This window comes from Colossoma macropomum, unplaced genomic scaffold (genome assembly GCF_904425465.1).
Source record: "Colossoma macropomum unplaced genomic scaffold, Colossoma_macropomum, whole genome shotgun sequence".
In the NCBI taxonomy this organism is placed as follows: domain Eukaryota; kingdom Metazoa; phylum Chordata; class Actinopteri; order Characiformes; family Serrasalmidae; genus Colossoma; species Colossoma macropomum.
The window spans coordinates 14,642,777-14,669,134 of NW_023494784.1; the positions used below are offsets into that span (position 1 = coordinate 14,642,777).

The 26,358-nt window shown below is 38.3% G+C and overlaps 1 protein-coding gene across 2 annotated transcripts; it reads left to right on the forward strand.

Annotated features, from left to right (window-relative positions):
- The first annotated feature begins 5,139 nt into the window (after positions 1 to 5,139).
- On the forward strand, positions 5,140 to 24,067 carry gja5a (gap junction protein, alpha 5a). 2 transcript variants are annotated; one of them, XM_036571719.1, is made up of 3 exons: positions 5,140 to 5,422; positions 18,965 to 19,378; positions 21,018 to 24,067. In XM_036571719.1, the coding sequence occupies exons 2-3, from the start codon at positions 19,003 to 19,005 to the stop codon at positions 21,902 to 21,904; spliced, it is 1,263 nt and encodes a 420-aa protein (XP_036427612.1). In that variant the 5' UTR covers positions 5,140 to 5,422; positions 18,965 to 19,002; the 3' UTR covers positions 21,905 to 24,067. The 2 variants fall into 2 exon arrangements, with proteins under 2 accessions (XP_036427612.1, XP_036427683.1); XM_036571790.1 differs by lacking the exon at positions 5,140 to 5,422 and having other exon boundaries at positions 19,060 to 19,299.
- Positions 24,068 to 26,358: the final 2,291 nt, after the last annotated feature.

The window sequence follows — 26,358 nt, forward strand, 5'->3', positions numbered from 1 at the left end:
TCAGCTCTGTGAAATTAGTAGCATTTCAGCAGTTAAGTAGGCTATTAGCAGTTTTGTAAATACAGACTATGGCTTCAAAATAAGGCCAAAATATTCAAAAACATTTATAAACAAGAGAGCTGTCACTGATGTCAGAATATAAAAAAGCGTTTGTGAACAAATAAATTCAGGCTTATAACAACTTATTTTGCAGTTTTCTATATTGTGTCCATCAAAAATGATTAAAAGAGAGAGGGAAACACTTGTGAGGTCTATTTGTTGACTCGGTGCTGGGCTGGTGCATAATTATAGTATAGCTGCTTTTTTTCTTCGGATTACACCACTGATAAAGCCGGAAATGTTCATGTGATCACTGCAAATGTTGTATTGTGCTGTCACTAGCAAACTTGATGTTCACTAATGCTAGGAAAACATAGCTAGCAAATAGTCCTATTATCATGGACATGCACCAATTATTTAAATTAATAGTATTCATATATCCCAAAAAAGAAACTGGAATATCATATTGTATTATACATGTGAAGCTCCACTTTACTAAAAACATCTTTTTTTTTTTTGCTTGTGGAAATCTCCACAAATTAGCAATTGAATCATGCACTATCCTAGTGTGTACTCCTATTTATTTCTGACAAACCCTCAATGATTTTATTATTAATGTTTTTGTTCTGAAACTGGGCCTGACCCATGTCTAGCACAGCCTGGTGCTTTTCCTGCACAAACATGCCTATCAAACCTGACAATTAACACGTGAGTTGTGTGAGGTGTATTTGAGCAGGGAAATCTCACAACTGGGTTGGACACCTGCCCTCTAGAAACAGAAGTGAAAAATCCTGCTGTGAATATCTAAGGTGTAGGAGTGATTTGGAAGGTGTAGTGGGGAGCACTTTAAAGCGGAAGGCAATCAAAAATGAACAGTCAGAAATCTATATGTGAAACCTATGCTGTGCTTTACAACAGAAAAGAGCATTTTTGTTATTAGTCAAACTAGGTGCTGATTCAAATAAATAAACACACTGTAGAGTAAATAAAAAAAGAAGACTATTTTTTATTATTTAAAATAATATAATTTCAAATAATAATTTAAAAAATGTTGTTTATCAAACTAAATGCTTGTCACCAGTTGCCTGCACCACTGACAGCAGTAAGCCTTAGGGGCAATAGTTGCTGGAGTGAAAAAGGGTTTGCAAGTTGCAGCATCCCGACATAGATTTTAATTCAAAGCTGATGCAGTTTTTCCTGGTAGCTGCTGAGCCACTTTTCACACAAGCAACAACTAGAATCAATAAAAGTGAGAAGTGGTGGGGGGGGATGCCTTAACATTCATGCATGCAGGTGAATATTCAGTGTTTTCATCAGAAGTGGGAAATAAAGTGTTTCCACAAGATTACTTCCATCTCTTGTGGAGCTCCAGAGAGAGAAAAGCACACTGAGAGAGCAAAGATGAGAATAGTACAATGTCATTGTCACTGTCCTCATTTACCTCTGCTATCCAGTCCACTCAATTAACGCTGAATGAGTGACAGCCTTTGTGCACATACACTCCCTATAGCAAGGAGGAACCAAACACACACACACACACACACACACACACTCACACTCCGGCCCTGCAGCAAGGAGGATTTAAATGAAATGTAAAAGATTCCCCTTACACACATGCACACATTTTGACAGTGATGTGTCTCTGTTTTATATTTCTATTTCTGTTTTTATATTTTCATGGCGAGAAATGTGACAGTAACAGAGTGATTGCATCCCTGTAAAATTTCTGACCATCAAATGAACAATTATGTGTGTAATTTGGTCCACTTTAGCTGTTGTGGAGTGAAATCACCTAACAAAAAGCATGGTGCAAAATGATTGAAAATTAAAAATCTTGTCACATTGACACTCACCAAGCACTTCATTACAAATATCTGTACACCAACATATTCAAGTAATTACCCAAGGTAGTGCACATAATCATGACCCACCACTTTCTGATTGAGTTCAGGGCGCTTACATCATAAGCACTTTTAAGCACTTACATCATAAGCATAAGAGTTACTGAGTCAAACCCTTAGCAGCATGAATCAAAATCTCCATCTGAGCTCAGGGGCAGAGGGAGCTTGGGACATTTCCCAAACAGTAAAAGCTCTGTGAGTTCATGCTCAGTGAGAGGAGCTGCAGCTTACTAATATGGTAAAAGTGTTTTACAGCAATACACACAACTAATGCACTGGATCACAGTTTGAATTTACTAAATGTCAGTTGGAATTTCTTACTGCTACATTGCTATACTAAGGTCCCTGTCATGCTTACCTTGTTTGGTGCAGACCTATCGTACACTTTCCTCAGTTCTGTCCATTTTGAAGTGTGACTACTCCCCCTGTATTCAGGCCTGCACCAACAACTGAACCTTTGATCGGTAAACTCTGCTTCAGGGTGGGAATGCATTTTTACGATGGTCCACCCCAAGTGACAGAATTCAACACCAGAGTATGCTTTTCTCAGAGCACATCTGAGCTGTACTGTCATAAAGAAGCAGATATCAAGTAAAGTTCATTTTTATTGCTTTGTTTTGTGATACACATAGATGTTTAACATCTTTATTGTATATTTTCTGTTTAGATTTTTATATTTTCATGGTGAAAAATGTGACAGTAATTTTTGCATCCCTGCAAAATGTCTGACCAGCAAATGAACACCCTTGTATGTAATTTGGTCCACTTTAGCTGTAGTGCCACCCCTGGATGAGATAGGTCAACTGAGAATGGCCAGACTGGTTCGATCTGCCAGAAAGGCTATGGTAACTCAGACAACCACTCTGTACAGTTGTAGTGAGCAGAGAAGTATCTCAGAATGTCAGAATGCATAACACCTCAAACCGTGAGGCTGATGGCTACAACAACAGAAGATCATGTTGGGTTCCACTTCTGTCAGCCAAGAACAGAAAGCTGAGGCTGCAGTAGGCAAAGTTGAAGACTGGAAAAATGTAGCCTGGTCTGACGAATCTCAATTTCTGCTGAGGTAAGGTCAGAATTTGGCGTCAACAGCATAAATCCATGGACCCAACCTGCCTTGTGTCAACAGTCCAAGCTGGTGAAGATGGTGTAACGATGTGGGGAAATTTGTCTTGGTATGTGCTAAAACAGGATTGAAGTGCAACTGTTAAATCTGCAGGAATTGCAAAATGCGATCATTTCAACATGGACCAGAATCTCAAAGGAAAGTTTCAAATGTCTTATAGAATCCATGCCACAAAGAAATTAAGAGCAAAGGGAGGCCCTACCTAGTATTAGTATAGTTTTCCAGATGTGAGTGCACATTAAGATATATTTTATACATATGTATATAAAACACAATGCAAAGGGTAACTTTCGGATTATGCAAAAAAGGTAATAACAACAAAAAATGAAGATACAAGGTTTTTGCGTGACTGTGATGATATACTGTTTTACCTTTTTTAGGTATGTATCTGTATGTGCAAGTTATTATTTTTATGCACACATAACCCTTCGGTACATTTACCTTTTCAGTGGCCCCAAAAACTATTTGGACACCATTTAACAATTCTTTAGCTTATTCAGATAATATTTAACAAAATGATGTTTGTTTCAGAGAAACAACATCAAACTGATGGTACACTCTTTGTGAAGAAAGCGTGAAGAAGAGTTCCAACCAGACCTCACTAAGTGTACAATATATCACAGAGGTGGAAACATCAAAGTTTGTGGCTGTTTTTCTGCCAGTAGTGGTGGTGAGCTTGTGGTCATTGATGGGATCATGTACTCATTTGCATTTTGGATGCAAAGTCTGCAAAGACAATGCTAAAATCAGAGTTTTTTTCTAGTACTGTATACATCTAAGCCAAGCACCTTTACTTTTAGGACTGTAAACTGAGAATTTAATGTCATTTGCTCTATAATCTATTGCTCTCTAAGTGATACAGTATATTGAAGTCTGTTTCTGTTTTTTGATTTTTACTTGATTCCATTTGGTCAAATGGTTACACATGTTTATAATATATGTTACATTATAATATATGTTACATCAACACAATTCTTTCAATTCCTGAGTACCTGAATGGATAAGGATCTGAAACACACCAGCTGTCTTTTGAAAGAATACTAAATAAAAAATGCCAGTGTTTAAACAGTCTGTTTAAAATAAAAAAAACACTTGGTTTGTTTCCTAACACAAGAAACTTAAAGGGGAATTCCACTGATATTTTAAAACTTCTGTATAATTCAACCATTACAATCAGATTACTTCAATGGGAAATGGTTCATTGTATGGGTCTACTGTGCAAATGTAGTAATTTTAATAATCAGTGATCCTACACAAGTCGGTAGGCATTTTATATGTAATGTTAATAATAATAAAATAGCGGAAACTGTGATCAAATACAGTTTCTACAGGAAAATGTTTTGTCTTACAAAACTATGCATGTACCTCTGCTCCATGAACACATTACATTTTAGGCCAAAACTATTGTATATTGTCTCTCAGGAATCATCAACATATTCATAACAGTTTTGTGTAACAGCTTTCTATGTTTTAACTTTTTGAGGAGTCAGACTCTTCAGACATCTGGTTCCTATCACCACCACTGTGAACATTTATCACTTGGTAAGTTTCTCTAGAACAGAGCATCTCACATCAAACCACTCTCAATGACTTTGTTTACAACTTAACAATTTAATTACACAGAAGTTTTTCAAAATTGGTGGAATTCCCCTTTAATACATGTTTAAGTATGGCAGAAATAATTTAAAATAATAGTCTGAATAATGTTTTGGGGTACATTGCGTTGTACATATCCAAACCATAACACACACACACACACACACACACACACACACACACACACACACACACACACACACACAGAGACTGAGCCACACACACTCTGGTGCAGATCATAAGCAGTAAAACTCTACAAGCGTCCCTAGCAGAACACCTATTGTGTTCTTGTACAATCTCACTTCCTTTTCTTACGCTGTGGTATTCTTCTCACCAAAATAGAGTGGCAGTGGGGCAGTAGGGGAGGGAGGGAGGAAAGGAGGAGGGAGGAGGACATGCATGTGTGTATGTGTGTGTGTCTTGGGGGCAAAGAGGGAGGGTGTGTTGAGGGTGTTTGATATGAAACACTCACAGAGATGGTCCAGTATTTCTGTGTTTGCCACACACTCCTGCCCTCATTCTCACAGTGGGACTGCCACGAGGGGCCTGCTCTGCCTGAGTGTGTCACCAGCTTCCCATACACTCATCTGTAGAGCTCCAACACCCATCCTGACTGCCACAGCTGGGCTGGAACTGCAGGACCCCCAAAGCAGTGAGACCAGGACCCTTTTCATCATCTCCACCAGCTGGGACAGGAGACACTGAGCAAATCTCACACACACGCACACTCATCAGTCTGGTTGAGACAGCAGCGGGACAGGTAATTCCTCTTCTCTTCTCAACTCTCTGGAAGTTCATGGTACACTCTTAAAAGGAAAGGTGCCACAGGCGTTCTTTGGAGAGATGCCACAGAAGAACTGTTTTTGGTTCCTTCAAAATTTCAGCTGGATGGTTCTACATAGTATATTTAAGTAAATGTGACATGTGAGTCTAAAGAACCTCCACAATGTAAAAGTGGTGTACTAAAGTTTTTTTCCAAGCACTGTGTACATCTAAGCCGAGACCCATTTAGAAACCTTTATTTTTAGAACTGTAAGCTCAGAAGTTAAAGGGGAATTCCAAGAATTTTTCAATATGTCTGCACAATTAAATTGTTACGATGTAAGTAAAGTCAGTCAGAGTGGTTTAATGTGAGATGCTCCATTCTAAAGAAACTCTGTCAGAGTCAGAACTGTTCACAGTGGTGTTGATGGGAACCAGATGTCTGAAGCATTTTATGCCCCTAAAAGCTCTCTCACAGAAAGCTATCACAAGGAATGGTTTTGACTGCTGCCTGATGCCTGAGAAATTGTTTTATTATAGTTCTAAGAAAAGCTTTTGGCCTAAAATGTACTTTTCAAATCTGTCCATGGCAAAGAGGTTCATGCAGAACGTTGCAAAACAGTCCCCAAAGAAAACTTTTTTTTTCAGATTTACCACAATTTAAACCAATTTCAACATTGTGTGTGTAAAAACACAGAATAAATGTAGATTCACTGGTGGTTTTGGACAGTAAATAAAATGTCTAGATTTGTGTTGTAGATATCATGACCCCTGATTACTATCACCGCCACTGTAAAGAAATCCGACTACATCATTCACATCAGACCACTCTAGATGACTTTGCTTAAATTTCACATTTTAAAAAACAGTGCCATTTGTTTGCCAAGTCTGTTTCTAAGTCTGCCAAAGATTTTACGTGATTCAAATCAGTTTCACATGAATAGAATCTGTTACATCAACACAACTCTTTCTAAAAGCCGTAAATGGAAGGATAAAAAATAATATAAAAGTTAATATAAAACATTTTATTCATGTGCAACCGTTTGAAACATTTGAATTAAAATTAAATGCATCATTTTTTCAGTGTGAATTTTAAAATAAACCTCTCTTATAAGGAACTAAATCTCTGAATACAGTTAAAAACTTTCAAACCACTATGGAAGTACAAATATACATTGTATTTCTTACTTTTAGGACTTACTGGTTATTAATATGCTAGTCCTTTTTCACCTAATTTGAATCAACCACAAGTGTTTTTTGGTGAAATGTTATTCAAATATGTGAATGTATTTGATGTTATATGTTACTTTCTGAGTCAATGGCAAGTAGTTTATCTTCCTTGATGAGACACTATTCAATTAATGAATGTATTTGACGTGACACATCACTCTCGGTTTTACAGTGTACAATTTTAAAGACAAGAGTACATAAACCAGTATGTAAACTTACAAAAAAGTAAGTAAGTCTAAAACTGGCTGATAATGTAAAATTAAACAGCACTGAACTAATCTGCCTAGCAAATTCAAGCCAGAAGTCAAGTGAAAATACACACATATCAGCAACTTCGAAGTTATGCTGAAACAGCATACAACATCTCTAAGAACAGTAAAGTGCAGTTTCAGTGTAACTCTGTGGAAGTCTAAATCCCTCACCCTTCCTCTTCTTCTGTCATCTTTGGTCATCACCAAGAAAATATGTGCACATTTCTGACCCCAGAACAATAGTTGCAGCTGAGCATTAGCCTCAGTAAGTCAGCGCAAGTCTCCCGTCTCAGCCCTCTGTTTTGTTCTTGGGGCAATCCATCAAGAGAAGAAGTGTATGCCGTGGATTATCGAAGTTTGCTTTCTGTGTACAAGGAGCGTAAACTACTTCCTATCACACTCCAGTGCTAATATTCACAGTCTGTCCTCTTAGTTTATGCATCTTTAATCCATTCATTTTTTTTCCATTGCCTCTAATGGCAACACCACAAAGGACTCAGACACGGCCGATCATTAAAGAGGACGCAGAGGCGAATGAGAAATCTCTGTATGTGTACAAGTGTCTGAGCACAAAATGAGCATAGTTTTTTATAATTAAGGAAAAGCAATTCTCACATTAGCCCTATAAGATGAAGGCTTATAAGATAGCTGTCAAAAAAAACATGTATAAGTAACTCTTTACAGGAGAAAGTGAGAACGTTCTTAATTTTTAGGTAAGTTAATGTAAAGAGATTTCATCCAAAGTCATTTTGAAGCATTTCTATTAGTCATCATGAAATGTTCACACAATAGGGGAAACTTGCATTTAAATGATCTAGAAAAATAAAAAATTTATAGTAAGAGTTATCATTTAAATGCTATAAATTGTGCATATTATGCTGTGATACTAATGTACACAAACTGTTTATAAGTTTAAGGATGCAGCAAAAGTCATGCACACCTATGACTAGTTAGTACTGCAGTTTTATTATAGCTGATACCTATGAAACGGAACCTTTTGGTAGTGATCATATCATAACTGCACAGTCCTAATGGCTGGAAAGAAGTACTATACCTAAACTACAGTATATCTTTTTAATATCCTAAACATAACTTCAAATGCTCTACGTGCACACTTGTTGGAGAGTCACTGCAGCAGTAGTTTGGGTCGGTATGTAGTCAGTGTTAGAGGAGTGAAGGGCTGGACCGCCTTGTAAGGTAATGCATTATTCTCTTAGCAATCTGACATGCAGGAATGGTTGGATGGATGGCAAGCTAGTTAGCTGTGTGATAAGCGATTCGATGAAATGTGACCTTGTATTTCTCTGTTGTTGTTTTTTTTCTATCCCAGCCTTCTCTGCTTTGACTAAACTCAGTCCTTCATTCTTGACCCTGGCACTGAACAAAGCCCCCAGGCCAGCCTAAATCAGCCCAGGAATGCCTGACCTAAACAACTGCTCTCCCTTATGCTTTAAAGTATGAGTGTCATCATCACGTGCAGGTTCAAGTTCAAAACCATCCTTATGCACTGGTTGAAACCCTAACTGAAAGTGATGCTGGTCTACTCTGTCCAGTAAAAGGAGGCTATTTATGGAAGACCAGTAAGGGCCAATCCCCCCAACAGCTGTGAAAGAAAATACAACTGACAATCTGGTACATTAAGCTGTTTAAAACATCATTCATCCCTTTCTTTTGTGCAAAGCAGAGCAGGTTGATGGATTTGCTGAACCCCTTAAACTGCCATCTTCTAACACTGCTGTCCAAAATGAACGTCTCTCCAAATGGTAACTTTACATGAAAAGGCAAACTTTTGATATAAAGTTACTGTTAAGAGATTTTATTCCAAGTAACTTTCGAGCATTTGTATTCGTCCATTCATCATGAAAGACACACTGTTCAAACGATCTGGAAACATTTTAAAAAATCAGAAAAAAATGGATATACATGATCTTTTCCAGACACCAAAAATTATTAAGTTATTAATTATATGACTTTCTATTCAAGTGCTATAAATGATTTAGTATGAAACTCATGTAGATATGATTATGCAGCTATGAAGTGCACATACAGGTCATATCTATTTTAAAAAATCTGCATAATTCAATTTTTGAGATGTAAACCACATCAGTCAGACTCTTCTGATGTGATTCGTTGTAGAGAAAATTAACCGACTCAAATGTCTTTAAAACAGTGCTGATAGGAACAGAGGCTGTGATGTCTACAATGCAAATAGTGCCGTTTTACCTGCTATCCCAGATGTTTAGTGAACTTGCTCGTGTCTTATGAGTATTTATATGTAATGTTGATAATGGGAAAGTAGTGGTAAACCTGAAAAAGCCCTGGATATCATTTTGCCTCATAACACCCTGAATGTAATGGATTTTAACATGTCATTACTGTCAAAACAAAACAAAGGGGAATTATAATTTTCAAATTAGCAAAAAAAGAAAAGTAGGAAAAAAAGACCAAAATTGAGAGAGAAGGGTTTTTTTGCGACAACACAAATATTCTTTTTAGGCCAAAATGTCTCAAATCTGTTACTTTAAGGACCTGTTACTGATTTCATACAGTAACAAGTACATACATTGAGCAGAATACAGTAAACAACAACAACAATAATAATAATAATAATAATAATAATAATAATAATAATAACAATAATAATAATAATAATAATAATAATTCAAAGTAAAGATAGAAATACAGAGTTCAGACAGCATTCAGACAACATCATTGTGATTAAGTAGTGCGACCACAGTCCAATCTAAAGTAGCATAGAGGAGGAAATAATAATGCAATAATGAAACAACGTAGAATACAGCAGAACAGTTTAATGCAGAACTTAACCCTAATCTAATTCAAACATTGTCATTCAAAGGTGGTGTGACCACAGTCCAAGGTGTGACACTGGTTATGGCAGTCCCTGGTCTGTGGTTCGGGGGAACTGGCTTGTGTAAATGTTTACTCTGAAGTGGGGGGGGTAGGGGCCATGTGCGGACACTACAGAGCCTCTTATGGTGTGGGCATCAGCGTGCCTGTGGCAGCATGACTGCTGTGAGAAAAACCAGCACTGCAATGGCTGCCAACACAGGCTAGCACCTTCACTGAGCATTGTTGGAACGTTTCAGAAAGGTTACAGCAACGTTTTGAGCTTGCCAAACTGAGGGAGGGTTATAAGGTGGTATGTTATTCGTACGTTTATTTTTGTTATTACTTCAAAGTTTGACAGTGACATAGATTCATAGAGAACATAGCACACACTTCACTTAGTTTCGTCTGAGTTGTGACAGACAGTCACTCATAAGTGTCAATAGATATGCTATTGGGAGGCTGAGCAATTTAACTTTGTGTAAGTGCCGTTGGGCCTCTGTGATATACTGAACAATAGCCTAATATTTAACATGACAAGACCTGCTGTTCTCCAAGCATCTAAATCAAATTTTATATAGAAGCACGCGCTGTCTGTCTCTCTGTCCTGCATATTCTGTAAGACAATGAAGATTTTAGCTACAAATATAGTACCTAACCAGCAATGTTGCTAGTTGACCTTATTCTGCAACATAAGATCACTCAAAGCCAAGAGTCTGCAATGAAAGTATGACCTCGTAAAATATCTCAGGGAACTTCTTTATGCATTACTCATTCCACATACCAAACATTACTAACAACTTGTGGTCACACTAATAACTAGCGTATGCATGACATTACACATCTAATGACGTCTGTCAGTGCCACATCCTTAAAAGGCTAAATACATTCTCATCATAATTTACCATCAAAGTCAACACAGCTACGTCACTTGCAGTTACACACACACATACACACACACACACACACACACAATCACATACATACAGTAATGTGCAGAAGTCAGAGAAAGCCAATTCATTTATTTAAGGTCCAGTCAAAACAGCCATTAAGTACAAGTTATTTTTTTAAGGTCAAAATGAAAAAAAAGAGAAAACATATATTTAAGTCTCAATAACTAACCCCAATATTGAAATTTTCAGTATTGCATGTGTCCACCCTTTTTCTTGATCATGTTAGGGTCTGGACTCTGGGTGGACAGGTGATTGTTCTGAGAACACCAGCAGCTTCTTTGATAAGTACAAGCCCAATTCCAAAAAAGTTGGGACGCTGTTTAAAATGTAAATAAATGTAGATAAAAACAGAATGCAATGATTTGCAAATCTCATAGACCCATATTTTATTTACAATAGAACATAGAACACATATCAGATGTTGAAAGTGACATATTTTACCATTTCATGAAAAACATTAGAACTTGATGGCAGCAACGTGTCTCAAAAAAGTTGGGACAGGGCCAACAAAAGGCTGGAAAAGTAAGTGGTACCAATAAGAAAACAGCTGAAGAGAAGCAATTTGCAACTAACTCACATGACTGGGTATAAAAAGAGCATTTTAGAGAGGCAGAGTCTCTCAGAAGCAAAGATGGGCAGGGGTTCACCAATCTGCGAAAAACTGTGGAATACGTTTTTGAAACTTACACTATATGAGGTAGTGGTTTCACATTGATGTTACTTCATTTACCTCTGTCTATCTCTCTGTGCTTTTCTCTGTTTCACTCTTGCTCCTCGGTCCTCACTGATTACTGATACACTGAGTTCAAGAGAGCGTAATTGACTGCATTCTCTCGCTCTCCCTCTCCCTATCAATCAGTGTAATACTAGCCAATGCAGGCATCTCTTAGCTGACGTAACAGAATTGGCAGTTAGTGTTCTCCTCCAAGCACATTGAGCCTTCTGTTAATGACAGCTCAAGAGGATGCGGTGATGCTTTACGTGTCTCAGTGGAAACAGTGTTAGTCTTTATCCTCCTAGCTTGGTAGCATCATGTGCAACTTGAACATAAAGAAATCATGGTTAAAATAACAAAAAAGTTACGTTATAACAAAACTTATACAAACTTTCCATATCAGTTGGGGCCTAAGACGTCAGCAGTGTGTGTTGACCTCTCATTGTTCATGGCTTTCAGAAAACAGCAAAGTATGTTGTCCTTGCCTTTGAAACCTCATAAATGTCTTGTGATAAGGCTGGGCTGTCTGCTGGAGTGTCAGGTGCATTGTCTTGGCATTTCTTGGCAAAGTGAAATACAGCTAGTGCAAATGACCCTACACAACCTTCCTCTCTCTCTCTCTCTCTCTCTCTCTCCCTCTCTCTCTCTCTCTATCTCTCTCTCTCTCTCTGGGAAAAAGAGCTGGTTCTCCTCTCACACTGCTGCGACTCCTGTGAGAGCTGTTTCCTTTAAAGTGCCCCGTCTGGAGGAAATCATATTGTTTGAGATTGCTTCCTAAGAGAAGAAGAAAAGGAAGATGGAAAAAAAAGGAGACAGAAAGAGTGAAAGAGAGAAGGAGACGGAGATTGAGACCGCTGAAGCAGTGAATCAGATGGTTATTTCCGTTCCCCTGCTGTTTTCTGTGTGTCTAATATCCCGTTCCCACCAAGCCCACCCTAAATAATTTCTACCAACACACACAAACACACACACACACACACACACACACACACACACACACACACACACATTTTGATAAAGCAATGCTGATAAAATTACTTTGTACCCATAAACTAATGAAAAACTGTTCAGCCAGACTCTTTTGTGAAACTCTGCAATATGAACAACTTTAACTGCAGTGTATTTAATTGCAAATAATGTAACACTGTAGATGAATTGACTGACTTGCAACTCGTAAGTCCATGTAATGTAGGTTAACATTGTTGGAAGGCCCAAAAAACTTAAACTGTTAAACTAGACTATATATTGGCTTTAAAAGATATCTCTGGGCAAGAAAGAAAAGTTGATGATGGATTACCAGCAACTTCATGTGGCCTCTGTCGTTCACAGTTGTGTCAATACAGCTGGAGTAAAAGTGATGTGGACAGAACTGGCAGCTAAGTTCAAGAAAAGACAAACTCCCAGATTTGTATTTAAGCTAAACAGTGTTCACTAGCTAGCTTGTTTTGCTTGTATTATAGACTGTACTCTGGACGTTAAAAGACCATGCACTAGAGGGATTTGTGGGTGGATTTTAGCATCTGACACAAACCCTAGTTTGTGTCAGATTTCACCACAGTCCAGCACAATAAAGTTTTACATGTTGTCACCAGACATGTCTTCTTGCCTGGCCCAACAAGACAACTCAGACTCAAGACACTTGAAATTTCAGACTGATTAAAAAACGCAAACAAAACTGATTACATTAGAACTGCTAGTGCAGAATTTACAACTGTATGTGTTTGATTTTAACAAACAGTTGTGTTACAGTTGGTATCAGGTTTTAAAATGGCTTCATGTTGTCTTTTACTATAGAAAAACTTAATGGACAGCACAAAGCCCTATGTGCAATAAATGAAATGTTTAAAGAAACATAGAAGTAAAACAACTTGAAACAGTTAGCTAGCATGTAGTTTGGATAGCTAGCACAACAGATGACATTTCTTTAAAGTTTATTTAAACTTCAGCTGGATTAGCTAGCTAGCATAGTTGAGCGATAGTATAAACTACCAACCAATGTAAAATTGTTCTGACTCTTTCCCTTAAACACTGCATAACTTCATGTAGCACTTGAGTTCCGTTTTTCAGACAGCTTTTTATAATGAATTTCTCATTATTTGGAGCTTTGTTTAACCTGACAGGTTTTTAGCAGGGATATCGAGATTAAACTAAAATTTTCAGCTAAAGACTCCAGACTCGAATCACGCTTACATCCCAAAAACTTGAGACTTGGAGTCACATGAAGTGACTTGTGAGCATCCCCCTGCAACACTATACATAACAGAAGGAGTTAATTACAAATAACAGACAAACTACTCTTCTAAGGAGCTTGTAATGTTTTCTCCATTTTCAACAGTGGCAAACTGTTACTATTACAGTTAGAGTTTGGGCCAAAAAAAATCATAAATCATGTAAATAAACCTTGATTAACTGATTCTACATTAATTTTCTAATTACATCAGTAGTTAATCTAACATGTAAGTTCTTCAGTCCAGCTCATGAAGTCCTAACCAATGGGAGAGCTCACTTGGCTGTATCTACTTAGATACCACAGGGGAATCTTTTGGCATTTCAATGGTTTAACACTTTTGTTTCCAAACAAAACTTAACATAGAAATAAGAGTTTTACTCTTGAGTATAAATACAATATTCATGATACATTTATTGATTAATGATTAATAAGCATAAGCAATTAAATTAAAAGATACAGTCATGTGAAGAAGTAAGCACACTTTGTGAAAAGTTTAGACTTTTTCAGCATATTATGTGGAAAACGTAAGTACCCCTATGTATATATCACTTCTTTAAATGTGTCAAGTTGAAATTAGTTGCAACTGATCAGGTGCTAATGATTAGAACACCACTGTAGAACATCTTGGAGGAAGCTGTCTTACTTAAACCTTAGGTTTGATCTTTTTTATTGGAGTGTTTGATATCACACCTGGGTCAAAGCTCTCTGAAGCCTTCAGAAAGAAGGTTGTAGATACCTATGAGTCTGGGAAAGGATTTGAGAACTGTTTCCAAAATTTTCTAAATCAATCATCCCACTGTCCAGAAGATCATCTACACATATAGAGGATTTAAAACCACTGCCAACATGTCCAGGCCAGGCTACCTCAGCCAATGTAACCCAGGAGCAACATATTCTAAAATAAGTAACCCAAAATTTCACCATAGGAAGCTCAAGCAGCTCTTGCCACTGTGGATGAATCTACCCTATTATGAAAATGATTATTCATCAGTGATGATTTTCATTGCTTTGTAAGTAATAGTTTTATCTTGAACTAAGTCAAATATATAATGTCCAATGTAACAGTATTATTGAGAACAAATATTCACCATAATACAAAAACATTAAAAAACTCAGCTAATCAAAACCTAAACTAAAACTTCTCCTTACTAAAGAAAAACACAGCAATCTAATAACAAACTTGTAAAACTAACTAAAGCTAAACTAAAAATAAACATCAGGGCAAGACTAAAGATTGCTAATCAATATCTAGGCAAGGACCAGAACTCCTGGAACAATGTGCTATAAACACGTGAATCAGATAGAGTTGTTTAGCCACAGTACAAGAAGCCATGTTTGGTGAAAACCAAAGACTGCAATTGATCAGAAGACCCTCATACCAACTGTAAGGCGTGATGGTGGACATCTTATGTTTTGGAGCTGCTTTGCTGCTTCAGGGCCTGGCCAACTTGCAATCACAGAATTGACTATGAATTCTCTGTCATCCTGAGTGCTTGATGAGAATGTGAGGGTATCTGCCAAAAAAATTGAACAGGATAAAGATCCCAAACATGCAAACCAATCCACCAAGGAATGGTTTAAAAGGAAGAAACAAAGGGTTGCAGAATGGCCTACTAGTCAAACCCTAGATCTCAATCCCACGGAAATGCTGTGGGGAGTTTTGAAACGCATAGTGCATGCAAGGAGCTCCTCAAACACTGCAAAGTTTAAATAATTTTACACAAAGAAGTGGGCAAAAATTTCTCCTCATAGATGCCAGAAACCGGTAGACAGTTATAGGAGATGCCTACAAATATTGTTTCTGTCAAAACAGGTAATACCAGTTACTGAAGTCAGGGGTGAACTTAAGTTTTCAACAGAAAAAGGTGTTTCAGTCAATTTATTTTTAAAGAAATGATTGCAAAGTAAATTTCCATTGTTTTTTGTTCTATTATGCAATATTTATCTCTACATACTGTAGCTGACTGGTACCATTCTTCAGGGCCAGCTCCTTCCACCACAAATGGGGGCTTTCAGCATCTGAAACACATCAGAGAGCATTGCCTGTACATCTTTCTGTTTAGAAATGTTCTAATGTTTAACTCCCCATGCTTTTGTATGAGGACCCTTTATGATGCCTAAAACAGAGCTCACATGTATTGTGTATGTGTGTGAACACATTTGTAACAGAATAAGCATGTGTTACTTAATGCTGTACTCTCATTCACCTATGAGTACCATAGATGAGCAGCTCATATTTGGGATTAATAGTGAAAGGGCTTTTTTTTAAAGCCTCTATGGAATGCAAGGAATCTGGAGAGAATTATTTCAGGTATATTCCATCACAGCTGAAAGGATGTTTGAGAGGGTGCAGGGCATTTTTGCAAATAAGGGAGAGCTCACTGATGTTATTTCTGGAAAACAGAGTACTACTGGACAGTGTTAATGTCTAAATAACCATATGTCTTCAACTTAACACCTAACATAACATTGGCAGACGTTAAAGGGATACTCCACTGTTTTATAGGCTGTTGTTATATCTGTCACATTTGTAGTGTGCAGTCAATTAACCCAAAATGGACACAAATTTCATGCATGTCTCTGTCCTTAGTAAAAAAACAGAAACATCATTGACTCAACTCATAACACACTTATAAGAAAAGGTAATAAGCACTTGCTGAATTCCAGAAGTAAACATTTATGAAAGACAAAGATTAACAGCAAGCAAATGATTGGATTTGACACCATGCTTTATAGTTAAAAAAGGGCTGAGGGAAATCAGTAGTTTTCTTGTTGGGTGAGTAATGGAGGCTGCTTCCTCAGACTTCAAAGCTGCATCTAACTGGTAAAACACTGGATGTTGATGAGGACTCATCGTCTTACACAAGGTCTTTTCTCCTCAGTGGACGATGTTAGTTTGTTGAGAAATATATTTCCACTGTTTGTGGACACTAGCTAGCATCAGCTAGAGTAGTTAGTCTAGGGTAGGTAGTAATAAACGAGATAAAGTTATCTCTGACTTCTCGATTACGTCCTTGATAATGTGTCCTTAGCAATGTGCTCACATTCAGGCACTTGTGTTTCTAAGTGTAATATACATACCTACTTACATAATCATAACATTTTACATGTAAAAGTAGAAGGAAACTCATGACAATTACTGTCTGTGTTGAGTAACAGCATGTTACTCAATAGTTTAAAAAACACTGCAATATTGTTTTAATAGGCTTTTTTGGCATGAAGCAACTAACAAATTCAGTATGTCTATGATCTTTTAAACTGAGTTCACTTCAAGTACAAACATCAAGCATCAAGATTTTATATGGGGGGAAAAACGTTGAGTACAGTCATATGCCAAGAAAATAAAATTATGTCTCTGCAATGCCCCACCACTATGTAAACAGTGAGCTCACATTTTCCAGATACCATCCAGTTTCTCAGGCCATTCCAGATAGTTTATTTTCATGAGCTGGTTCAAGTGACACAAATATTTCCCTTAAACCAAAGAACACAGACATATGTTCACTTATTGTCTGTGGTGAGCAGCTCAATATAGATCCGGTCCATGCCTATGCTATCTCAACTGAATCTCACTCTCACATACACAAACTGAAAAAGGAAAATACAAAGGCAAGCACACATGTCACATGTTAAAGGGGACAGCTGCATTGTTGTCTAAAGTGTTCATGCTCTCAGGGGCTGGATGGGTCAGATAGACGGGCAGTTCCCAGGCCCCTGGCATCACCCTGCTGTTCCCTGCTCATGTCCTACCAAGGCCACAGCAACCAACCCCCAATGACCCTGGAACGAGGCAAAGCCATGGCAGGATTAGAAACACTCATCAAGTGCATTTACTGTGTTCCAATCACTCTCTCATAGACACATACTTATCCTACATGCAAAATGTAACAGCATGATCTCACAGGGTCCGACAGGTGTGGCTGAGTGAAGTTCAGTCAACGTTATTTATAAAGCACATTTAAAAACAACACATGTTGACTAACATGAAGTACAAAAGATTACAACTTAAGAAAACAGTAGAAATAAGCTCAGTTTCAGTATTCAGCATTCAGTTAACTACAACACAGTTCACTACAATAATTACATAAAATATGATGGAAATTAAAGAAGAACTTTTTGAGAATTGGAAAGAGCACTAAAACAGGGATGTGTAGAGTTATAGGTCTGCTTTTGTTCCACTCACAAACAACAGGGCAGTGTGAAAGCAAACTCATGATTGTACTTGTATACAGGACAGGAAGACAAACAACTGCACAGGCACACAAGTGGAGTATTAGTGCCACCTGCAGAATGGTTTAAGTATAAAAAGTGAGAATGAATGTATGACACACTGTTTCAAACAGTCCCATCCATGACACAACCAATTCCCTGACCTCATACTGCATATGCTCATGAACAAAATGCAGGCTAACAAACTTCAGAGTATCATTCAGAGAACACAACAGACCCCAGGTAGTGATTAGCCCATCCCGCTCATATGCTCTTAAAAACAAGGTTGCTTATTGTAACCATTAAGGTTTTATTGAAATGATGGTTTGCTTATTACTAACTTTTACTTTTTTAGATTTCAGAATCTGCACAGTGCTAAATAAGTAGTATAACGCTGTTTTCGAAAGAAAACCTTGTATCTCCAAAGTGGTAAATTTACAGGAAAAGGAAAAAGCATATTTTGCTTTTAATGTAATGTAAGTCAATTGAACCAAACCTTTTTTGCAAATGCAAAGGGCAACAGGCATTTTCAAATTATGTCAAAAACTCAAAAACAACAAAAATGGAGATACAAGGTTTCTTCCAACAACAGCGATATGTTTGTAAATGGTAACAACAGGCAATCATCATTGATACCGCAAGTTACCATATCAACTATGTTACACTGTTAATACCACATATTCACGTACAGTGAAGTTAAGGAAGAGAGAACTAAAACTACAACTTAAAACTAAAAGTGAAACTACAGTGGTAGTTCAGTTAAACTATGAATTTGCTATTAAGCCTGATCTTTAAGTTTTAAATGAAGAATGAACTAAAGTACAGTGGACGATTTGATAGCCTCCTCCTGATTACATCATGGTGGGTGATGAATAAAATAAGAAAACTTCCTTTGTTTAGTTTTGTTTATCTCTTAAGATATCTGTGGCCTGCTGCTTTGCTAAAAGGTAGGAGGAGATTGGAATAGGCCTATAAGATTATTTGATCTTATTACTTTTAATAAATATTCAAAAGAGCTGTAGATTTTGAAATATGAGGTGTGAACCATGTTGAAGTTCCTTTAAAAGAAAAACATTTTCCTTCTCTCGCTCTCTCTCTCATACAGGCAGTCACTGACTGAAGTTATATAAGTGAATAGGAGTGATGGGTGACTGGAGTCTTCTGGGAAACTTCTTGGAGGAGGTACAGGAGCACTCCACCTCAGTGGGGAAGGTGTGGCTCACCGTGCTCTTCATCTTCCGCATCCTGGTGCTGGGCACGGCCGCCGAGTCATCGTGGGGTGATGAACAGTCAGATTTTACATGCGACACACTGCAACCCGGTTGCACCAACGTCTGCTACGACAAAGCCTTTCCCATTGCACACATTCGCTACTGGGTACTGCAGATCGTCTTCGTCTCCACACCCTCACTCATCTACATGGGCCATGCCATGCACACGGTGCGTATGGAGGAGAAACGGCGCCAGAAGGAGCAGGAGGAGCGTGAGGCAGAAGAGCAAAGAGGAGAAGCAGGAGGAGGTCATTTATTGTGATATTTCATTTTTGTACAAACAACATTCAACAAAGTAAAGAATAGAAGGAAAAATAACATCTAGGGATGCACAATGATGTCAAAATCCTATCATTATTGGCATATTGGTAATTTTACAGAAAAGGTTTAAAGTAAGTTAATGTAAAAATATGTAAAGTATTTTTAGACCTTTTCTTTCAGTCTGTTCTCCAGACAATGTGAAAGTTAACTAGTATTTTCAAATTATCTTTCAACAAGCACTCGAACGGAACGTGAAGTCACATTTACTAGTTAACCATCTGGCACGTACAACCTTCCAATAAGCACCTGAACGCAGAATATTTGAAATGGCATACTGTGTACTGTATACAGCATACTGCACTATTGCACCCACATGCAACTCTTCAACAGTAGTATACCGAACAGTATCCAGTTTCCAACGCAGCCGTGAGCTATACACTACAAGGAAGGGGCGCGATTAGCCTGTCAACACCAAGGCACCAAGCCAATCAGACAATTTCAAGACCCGCCCCATTTTCCTCAGCCCTCCAATCACAGGCACATCTCTTAACCAAAAAACAAACACACACACTGAAAAGCGGCTAGCAACGTTTGCTAAGCAGTGATTGGAAGACTAAGGAAAATGGGGTGGATCTTAAGATAGGTGGATCATTGGCTTGGAGCCTGGTGCTGACAGACTAGTGACACCTCTGCCCTTTAGTACAGCTCATGGCTCGTGTTGTATGTTGAATACTGTTCAGTACACTACTGATGAAGAGTAGCATGCAGTATGCAGTACATACTATTGCAGCATGCAGTGTACAGTACACAGAATGGTGTTTCAAACACAGCCAATATCTTGGAGGAACCTGTCTAATTTAAATCTCAGGAATCAGGTCTGGTTTGCCCTTTGTTATTGGAGTGTGTGGTACCACCATGCCTAGATCAAAAGAACTCTCTAAAGCCTTCAGAGAGAAGTTTGTAGAGTCATCATTCCACTGTCCGGAAGATCATCTGGAGATGCTGACCACTGCCAACCATTGCCGTCTTGGCAATTTAAGCCAAAAGCAGACTGTGAGATGTTAAAAGCACTCTCTAAGAATCCCAAACTTTTATCACAGGATTTGCAGGTAGCTCTCATCTACCATCAGAAAAGAACTGCATAAATTTGACCCACGTGGGAGGTGCTCCAAAGTCAAATATTCATTTTTTTTTCTATTACATAAACACACACATACACACACACATATATATATATATATATATATATATATATATATATATATATATATATATATAGTATACATATTGTGTGACTGAAGATCAATTACTGATATGTCTACATGTCAAAAAAAGAAACATTTCTTGAGGTCTACTTACTTGTTCACATGACTGTATATGAAAAGTCAGCCCATAATTTCCATATCGACATCCAATCAGCTTTTTTTTTACTATACAGTTTAATTTCACAGTGTGAAATCACTGGTTGCTGCTTGCAGACTCTCTATAAATGGTCTTAATCTCTATTTTTTAATGTAGCATGTATTTGACCAGTGCCCTAGAAATACTGATGGCTGCTCAGGAAAGCATGTTGTGATGTAATCAACTGAGATAACGCTAACATACCGTCATATTGCCCACCCTTAGGAGGAGGCGAGAAAGAGTACATGGAGCAGAAGGAGAAAGGGTCTGAGATGCCAGGCAAGATCCGCCTGAAGGGGGCACTGCTGCAGACGTATGTACTAAGCATCTTGATCCGTTTGGTTATGGAAGTGACCTTCATTGTGGTCCAGTACATGATGTACGGCATCTTCCTGGAAGCCCTATACCCCTGCGATACCTCGCCCTGCCCCAACCGTGTTAACTGCTACATGTCTCGGCCCACAGAGAAGAACGTCTTCATTGTGTTTATGCTGGTGGTGGCAGTCGTGTCCCTGTTCCTCAGCGTCGTGGAGCTCTACCACCTGGGCTGGAGGCAATGCAAGCGTTGCTTCAGGAAGTACGCCGAGAGTCATGCGGCCAAGAGCAGCGGTGATGCCAACGACAAAAGCGGCAAGGCTATTTCTACAGCAACAAAAGCCATTACAACCATCAGTATGGACCTTCCGGACACCCCCCAGTCACGTCCTTCCCAAACCTGCACCCCACCTCCAGATTTCAACCAGTGCCTTGCTGCTTCAGGACGAGGGCCAACGTCACCTCCGCATCTTCATCACCACCATCATCTTCATCCAATCCACCCCAGCTACCAGCCCTTCACCAACCACTTGGCCCACCAGCAGAACTCTGCCAACCTGGCTACTGAGCGCCATCACCATAGCCATGACAACCTGGAGGCAGGGGAGGACTTTCTGCGGATGAGCTATGGGCAACCATCGGCCGCAGTGTCCTGCGGTCATGTCCCAGGTGAGGTGTCACCTAGCGCTCCCTCTACGCCCACGTCCAACGGCAGCTTCATCAGAGACAAGCGCCGCCTCAGTAAGACCAGCGGCTCCAGCAGCAACAGAGTCCGGCCAGACGACCTGGCTGTGTGAGCCAGAGAGGAGATTCTAGCTTCTGGAGGCATGCACAGATTTGCGTGTATGTGTATGGTTGTATATGCGAGTCTTTGTTGGTACTAGCAGTGGATTGAAATTTTTTGATAGCCATCTTCTCAGGTTGCATAAACGTCTTACGCATCGGGGGGACTAGAGAATGATGAAAAAAGAGAAAGAATCTGTATCAGAGCACCTTATTTGGTTTCATTGAAACTGTTGTATAGTGTTGAGGGTGGTCTATGACAGGGTAGATCTAGAGATTGTACATAGCATATAAAATACTGAAGCATGTATGTACAACAGGATGGTTGGATGACTGGTTGAGTGGATGGATGGACGGATGGATGTACGGATGGATCTGAGAGATCAAAATACGAAAACCAAATTTTTCGAACAATTTATGGTTATTTGTGGAATATATCAAGGAAATAATACTGAGACTAAAAATTAGGGCTGGCCTGAACAGCATTTTTCAGGCTTAACATTTACATTTTATAGTTATCCATAATTTTAAATATGTTAGTTAATTTTTAATCAAAATATCCTAAAACATAAAATACAGTTTTACAGATTTGCTAGATAGATGAGTCTGACTGGATTTTTGCCTACTTATTTCCTAGATATCAGCAATGATAGAGAAGACGCATTTGCAATCTTTGTTTTGCAAGGTGTTTTAGTTTCAGTTTAGGCACTGGATAACCAAGTTCACATTCCATCATGAGTGAAATAACTTCAAAAGGCAAACAGAAATACTGCACACAATTGACAACTCAGTGTTAAATTTGTGCAGATTTACAGCCATCCATTAGCCAGCCTGCTATCCCTGATTGTCTCCATCTGTCAATGCTGCGGAAGCCAAACAAGTGACTTGAGTTTCTTCGCCTGAATAGCATTAAACAGTCAAAACCACAGCCAAACATGTGTATTAATGTGTATTTGGCCGATTCTCTCTGTTTAAAGTTTATTTGACATTTTTACATATAATAATGTATCTTGCTGCAATCTTTCAAGGAAAAGAGAGGTCTTGGGAAATTATAGAAGGGATTGTGGCTGGTGTTCATCCTTTAGCTAACATTAGCCTACCTGGGTATAAAATGATTTTTATAGCCTAATATCAGCTTGATCGTTAAGTAATTTCTCCTGGTTTTATGATAAGACGTTTTGTTCAAAACAGTGATAAATAAGCCTCTAACTTTTAAAACTGTCAGGAAGACAGAACTGTTTACACAAGGAAACGATTGCCAACATAACAAACAAATACTCAAGTATTCAAATTATTCAGGCCAGCCCTACTATGGATGAAATCAGATATTTGAAATCACTATAGATGAGAGTTCTTCAGTACACTGCATAAACAAACTAAAGCCTTGAAAAAAAGACACTGGTGCACATTGCAACTTTATTCCCTATGAAAAGTGAATAGCGAGGACATCATTAACCTGTCGCTTGCTAAACACAGCTGCATGATTTCAACAATTAGTTTCTAATTATCAGTAAAACCACAAACAGTAAACACATCAGTTAAGCCAAAAAGAGTCTGGCATACTGTATATAAGCTGGACTATCTGAGAACATATCAACCAAAGAGCTCCAACCCCATATGCCAAAGTGACACTTCATTGGAGCCAACACTGTGAAAAAGCATCTCAAATCCTTGCGTGTGAGTAATTATTCAGGGTCATGGATGCGAATGCTACCGTGAATGCCAAAGAGTCACACTCTTAAAGTGGGAACATACATAATTTCATGTGGAGACAAATAATTGCAGACATCCTGCCGAGAGTTTGCTTGGCACTAGGCAGTCTGGCAGGTGTGACAGTGACTGTTCAACAGGAGAAAGGACAGGCACAGAACATTCAAAATTAAGCCAAACAAAGGAAGAATGACAGCTTTCTATTTTATTCATCTGTGCTAGAAGAGGGTCCATGATTTACCACACACCTCACACACTTAATACCTAAATACGCCACACTTTGAGGACACTCAAAAAATTAAAACATTGTATTAATTTAAATCGCCACTACATAAGAATGGGAATTTGGCCTCTCTGGTGTAATTATGCAGTGCTGTGAAAAAGTTTTTGCTGAGATCCTGATTTCTTCTATTTTGCTAATTTGTCACATTTAATTGTTTCAGATCATCAAGTAATTTTAATATAAGATAAAGACAACATGAGTAAACACAAAATGCAGATTTTCAATGATCATTCCATTTGTTGAGGATAAAGATTTATTCAAAACCTATATCACTAATGTGAAAAAGTAATTGCCCCTCAAACCTAATAACTGGTTGTGCCACCCTTGGCAGTAACAACTGCAATCAGATGTTTGCGCTGAATCTTTTACATCACTGTGGAGGAGTTCTGGCCCACTCTTTTGCAGAACTGTTTTAATACAGCTGCATTGGAGGGTCATTGAGTATGAACTGCTCATTGAAGGTCTTGCCCCAGCATCTCAATGGCATTCAAGTCAGGACTTTGACTCAGCCTCTCCAAAACCTTAATTTTGTTTCTTTTAAACCATTCAGAGGTGGGTTTGCTTTTGTGCTTTGGATCATTGTCCTGCTGCACAATCTAGCTGTGCTTTAACTTTAGGTCACAAACTGATGAGCAGATATTATCCTTTAGGATTTTTGGATAGAGAGCAGAGTTCATGGTTCTATCAATTATGAGAAGTCGTCCAGGCCCTGCAGAAGCAAAGCAGCCCCAGATCATCACACTACCACCATGTTTGACTGTCAGTGTGATGTTCTTATGGTGGTGATGTGGTGTTAACTTTATACCAGATGTAATATTCAGTCCACAGAATATTATCCAAAACTTGTGGGTCATCTAGATGTTTTTTGACAAATGCTAGTGTTTTTTTCAGTCAGCAGTGGTTTGCGCCTTGCAACTCTCCCATGGATGTCATTTTTGCCAAGGGTCTTTCTTACTGTGGAATGCTGTACATTGACCTTATCTGAGGCGAGTGAGGCCTGCTGTTCTTCAGCTGTTTGTGGGGTTTCTTTTTGACCTCCTAGATGAGTTATCGATGCGATCTTGATAGAATTTTGGTAGGCCAACTGGTTGATTTAGTAGCTACATAGTAAGTAGTTACTTTTTACATATGGCCAGGTAGGGCTAAACAGCATTTTTCTTTCAATAAATGAAATCATCATTTAAAAACAGCACTTTGTGTTTACTTGCGTTATGTTTAATATTAATGTTAAAAGGAGTTTGATGATCTGAAACATTCAAGTGTGACAAATATGCAAAATATAGAAGAAACTGGGAAGAGGTCAAATACTTTTTCACAGCACTGTACCATGGCAGGCGACTGGTGGAACAGCATTTTTGTAAAATTAGTTGTGGTGCACAGATTAATTGGGGCAACTGAAGTTGCCGTCTATCTTCAGTGTTCAAAAAGTGACATACAAGCTTTCGCTAAGGTAGTGCCAGGAGTCAAGACCAACAAATACTGAAAAATGGGTTGATTCTAGTGTTTGGTTCTGTTAATTTGAATATATAAAAAAACAAAATAAATAGCTTATTTACATTGTTTTACCATCTAATCATAAAATAATGAAGAAAATAATAAACATAATGGAGTTAAGGGGCTATTTTATTAGCTACATTGAAATTTTCCTACCATTTTCACCAGACATAAAACGTTCTGTATGTAGACGTTAAGGGATGTTGAAAAATCATGACAACATTTTCAATAAACATAGAATGTTTCATTATTTAAAACCACAAGAATTTTGCAGTTATATAGCATTGTGTGCAAAAGTTTTGGCAGCCCTGGTTAATTTGTTTGTTGATTTACTAGGTGAAAATAAGTTAGCACATCTTCTACAGAGAACACACTTTTGTACATTTTAATGCACAATTACTGTTTATTTACTGTATTTGGAAGGGTTGGTAAGGGGAGGGGGTGCCTAATGAGGTTTACAGACCAAATAAATACATAAATAATGGTAGATGGCTGACAGCAAACTGGATATTCTGTTGTGTTTAATGGAGCAGCGGTGACGATAGGGTACCACAAAGGTCAGCGCTGATCTGAGGCAGAGCCTCTAACTCCACCACAGACACATAACACTACTGCAGAGCTTCAGCTCCTGTGATTCAGTGAATCTCCTTGCACTGTTTATTGAACTTTTTGGTCAACAGAATGGTCTGTTAACCAGCGTCTTTTTCTCTGAGTCGCACCGGCTTAAAGAATGAATGCTGTTATGACTTGATTAATCCATTTCTCAGCTCTAACATAAACATTGTAAAACCCAGCAGAACTGAGCATTTTTATAGTAATCATAGAAACAAAAACATAATAAAAGGTTTCTGCATTCATCATGGTTATGTAATGACATTCACAGTCAGTGAGTTCATGGTTTTAGTCTTTTTGAGACACTTTGTGGGTCTCTGCTGGCTTTAAATTAATGCTTCAAACAGAGCTTTTGTTCTCCAAGCCATA

Coding starts and splice junctions, on each gene's coding strand:
- gja5a (XM_036571719.1), top strand. CDS start 19,003: ATGGGTGACTGGAGTCTTCTGGGAAACTTCTTGGAGGAGGTACAGGAG. Junction 19,379..21,017: donor AAGAGGAGAAGCAGGAGGAG/GTCATTTATTGT, acceptor GCCCACCCTTAG/GAGGAGGCGAGAAAGAGTAC.